Source organism: Bufo gargarizans, chromosome 6 (assembly GCF_014858855.1).
Source record: "Bufo gargarizans isolate SCDJY-AF-19 chromosome 6, ASM1485885v1, whole genome shotgun sequence".
Lineage (NCBI taxonomy): Eukaryota > Metazoa > Chordata > Amphibia > Anura > Bufonidae > Bufo > Bufo gargarizans.
The window spans coordinates 236111819-236115122 of NC_058085.1; the positions used below are offsets into that span (position 1 = coordinate 236111819).

Here is a 3304-nt window from a genome sequence, read left to right on the forward strand (position 1 = left end):
CACTGGCCATTTTTTACACATTTAGATTTAAAATTAATAACCACACATTAGGGGCCCTAGAATGCCAGGGCAGTATAACTTACCCACAAGTGACCCCATTTTGGAAAGAAGACACCCCAATGTATTTCGTGATGGGCATAGTGAGTTCATGAAAGTTTTAATTTTTTGTCCCAAGTTAGTGGAATATGAGACTTTGTTTGAAAAAAAAAAAAACATCATTTTCCGCTAACTTGTGACAAAAATTTTAAAGTTCTATAAACTCACTATGCCCAATCAGCGAATACCTTGGGGTGTCTACTTTCTAAAATGGGGTCATTTGTGAGGGTTTTCTACTGTCTGGGCACTGTAGAACCTCAGGAAACATGATTGGTGCTCAGAAAAAAGAAAAAAAAGAATAGACTTTTTGAAATGATAAATGCCATTTATTTTAGAAAACAATTTTTTTTGGAAAAAATAAATTAAAGTTCAAAAAGATCCCTTGTAAAAGGGCCAGGGTTGGAACTTGGGAGATGAGTTGCCTGTGAAGAACTGGGGTGTCCAGCCTCGAATTGATAACTCCCCAGGGATGAACTGTCTCCGTGATGGAATCGAGATGGGGGTGGATGCTGAGAAAACGTTGGAGCATATGGCCTCCAATTCAGCATTGCATCGCGGTCCCGCTCTAAATTGTGAACAGTTTGCATTGGTTCTTGTGGACCTGCAAATAGGTCCATCAACAGTGCCACAGCAGATAGACACCGAGCTTTTCGTTCCTCGGGTATTTTTTTTAGTAAGGGCACTAAACTTTTTATCATAGTTTCGTCCGCACTCTCACCACGATTCTGGTTTAAATAGTCCATAACCCTTGCTTCAACAATGGCTCTAGTATCTAAACCAGAATCGTGGGGAGGGGGACCCCTACGTCTACCCGAGGAACGAGGCTGGGTGCTTATCTGCTGTGGCACTGTGCGATTTTCCGGGACATCCTCCCTGACTGGTTCTAATGGCGGAGTTTCATCCGTGGATGGAGGGGCCGATGGATTTTCTGGGGAAGCTGGGCCAGATGGTGCTTGGTCAGCCTCCAGAGCACTGCAGAGGTTATCAACGGTCCTGTAAAAAAAATTTCAGAAGTATTAATAAAAGTTAATTATTCAAGAAACAAAAAAAAAAAAAAAAAAGATTATTATTTGACAGACATGCAGATCTGGGAAACGTCAACCAGTTTCCGACCTACATTTCCCATCATTTCCGAACGGCATACAGAAATCCTCTTAACCATAGGACCATTGTGAGAGTTGCTAGTTGCTAACAGTTTTATGCATGACGCAGGGTCACTATCCAAGCTATTGGATATGAAAAAACCATAGGCCCACTGCTGATGAGAATAACTGATTCTGTCAGGATAGATTGACTATCTAGTTCAACTAAACCCACAGGATTCCTCACTCAATGAGTGTTGTCGAACTAAAACTCCCACGTTGGCCTGCTGTAAACTGATAGCTGTATGCTGTTCGGGCATGCTGGTAGTTGTAGTTTGGGAACAGCGGGAGGGCCGCAGGTTGAGCATGCCTGGTATTTTATAACATAGAGGCTTTCTCATGGTGATGTGGACGTTTCAATATAAAAAATACCATTGGATAGGAAAAAAATCTGATCCAATGGTATATTAATAGGGACTCCTGACTTTACAATGAAAGGCAATTGGAAATGGATCCGTTTACAATTGCACCATATTGTGTAACTGCAAAAGGATCCATTCACATTTACTTACATTGTACCTCAGGACGGATCCCTTTGGTTCGCCATCTCCAGGAGCACATCTAAATTCTTCATACATCATTTAGGCTGCTTTCACACTAGCGTTCGGTATTCCGTTCGTGAGCTCCGTTTGAAGGAGCTCACGAGCGGACCCGAACGCAGCCGTCCAGCCCTGATGCAGTCTGAATGGAGGCGGATCCGCTCAGACTGCATCAGTCTGGTGGCGTTCAGCCTCCGCTCCGCTCGCCTCCGCACGGACAGGCGGACAGCTGAACGCTGCTTGCAGCGTTCGGGTGTCTGCCTGGCCGTTCGGAGGCGTGCGGATCCGTGCGGATCCGTCCAGACTTTCAATGTAAGTCAATGGGGACGGATCCGTTTGAAGATGCCACAATGTGGCTCAATCTTCAAGCGGATCCGTCCCCCATTGACTTTACATTGAAAGTCTGGACGGATCCGTCCTAGGCTATTTCCACACTTAGGCTACTTTCACACTAGCGTTCGGCTAGCGTTCGATCGGATCCGATCATAATAATGCAGACGGAGGCTCAGTTCAGTACGGATCCGTCTGCATTATTCTAGCAAAAAAAAGCTAAGTGTGAAAATAGCCTTACGGATCCGGCCTTGCGACAAGTGTTCCGGTTTTTTGGCCAGTGCAAAAAGCGCAGCATGTTTAGTAAAAGAGGCATGGTGCCGGTAAAATTTATGCATTCTAAATGGATCCATATCCAATCAGAATGCATTGGTCCTTATCTTGTCATTTTTGGACCGCTTGCGCCGGCCTAAAAACTGATTTCACAGGTCGACCGCGAAACGCCAGTCAGAAAAGAACCAAACTATACTCATCAAGATGACATTGAAATATAATATAATATTATTCAAACATTACTTACGGTCTGGTTTCCATTACAGGCCTTAGAAATTGTAAATGTTCAGTATATAGATAAGGCTTTTTGGCCAAGGACCCATCTCCACTTTTATGCCGCAGGTTCAATTCCCGCTTGAACTGGTCCCGGCAAGAGTACCAGCGGTTTTTTATTTTATTGACTGGGATAAAAAAAGAAAAAAGAATAAACTGACATATATTTTACATTTGCAATATTAAAAAAAAAACATATATGAGATTTACACACTATTCAAACACTAATCTACTCAATTTAAAGTTTTAGCTGTAAAGGGTGGCATGCAGTACCTCAGGCCCCCCTGCTGTTTCCAAACTACAACTCCCATCATTTCTGCACAGGCTACAGCTATCAGCCTATAGCAGTGTTTCCCAACCAGTGTGCCTCCAGCTGTTGCAAAACTACAACTCCCAGCATTCCTGGACAGCCTTTGTTTGTGCGGGCATGCTGAGAGTTGTAGTTTTACAACAGCTGGAGGCACACTGGTTGGGAAACACTGGCCTATAGCATGGCATGTTAGGTGTTGTAGATTGTCCGAAGCAGGATGGCCACAGCTTGAGCAGCCATGCTATAAGGAGTTAACATGTTTGCAAGGGCCAAAAAAAAAATGTAGCCATATGCAGCTGTATTTATGCCTTGCTCTGCACAGGTTTGCATAGCAACCATCT

At 43.8% G+C, this 3304-nt stretch overlaps 1 protein-coding gene across 1 annotated transcript; it reads right to left on the reverse strand.

Annotated features, from left to right (window-relative positions):
- Window positions 1-400: 400 nt before the first annotated feature.
- LOC122939816 lies at window positions 401-3049 on the reverse strand. The gene is made up of 2 exons (XM_044295989.1): window positions 2628-3049; window positions 401-1089 (listed from the first exon to the last, which is right to left on the reverse strand). Exons 1-2 carry the CDS (start codon window positions 2639-2641, stop codon window positions 459-461), a joined length of 645 nt encoding a protein of 214 aa, XP_044151924.1. The 5' UTR covers window positions 2642-3049; the 3' UTR covers window positions 401-458.
- Window positions 3050-3304: the final 255 nt, after the last annotated feature.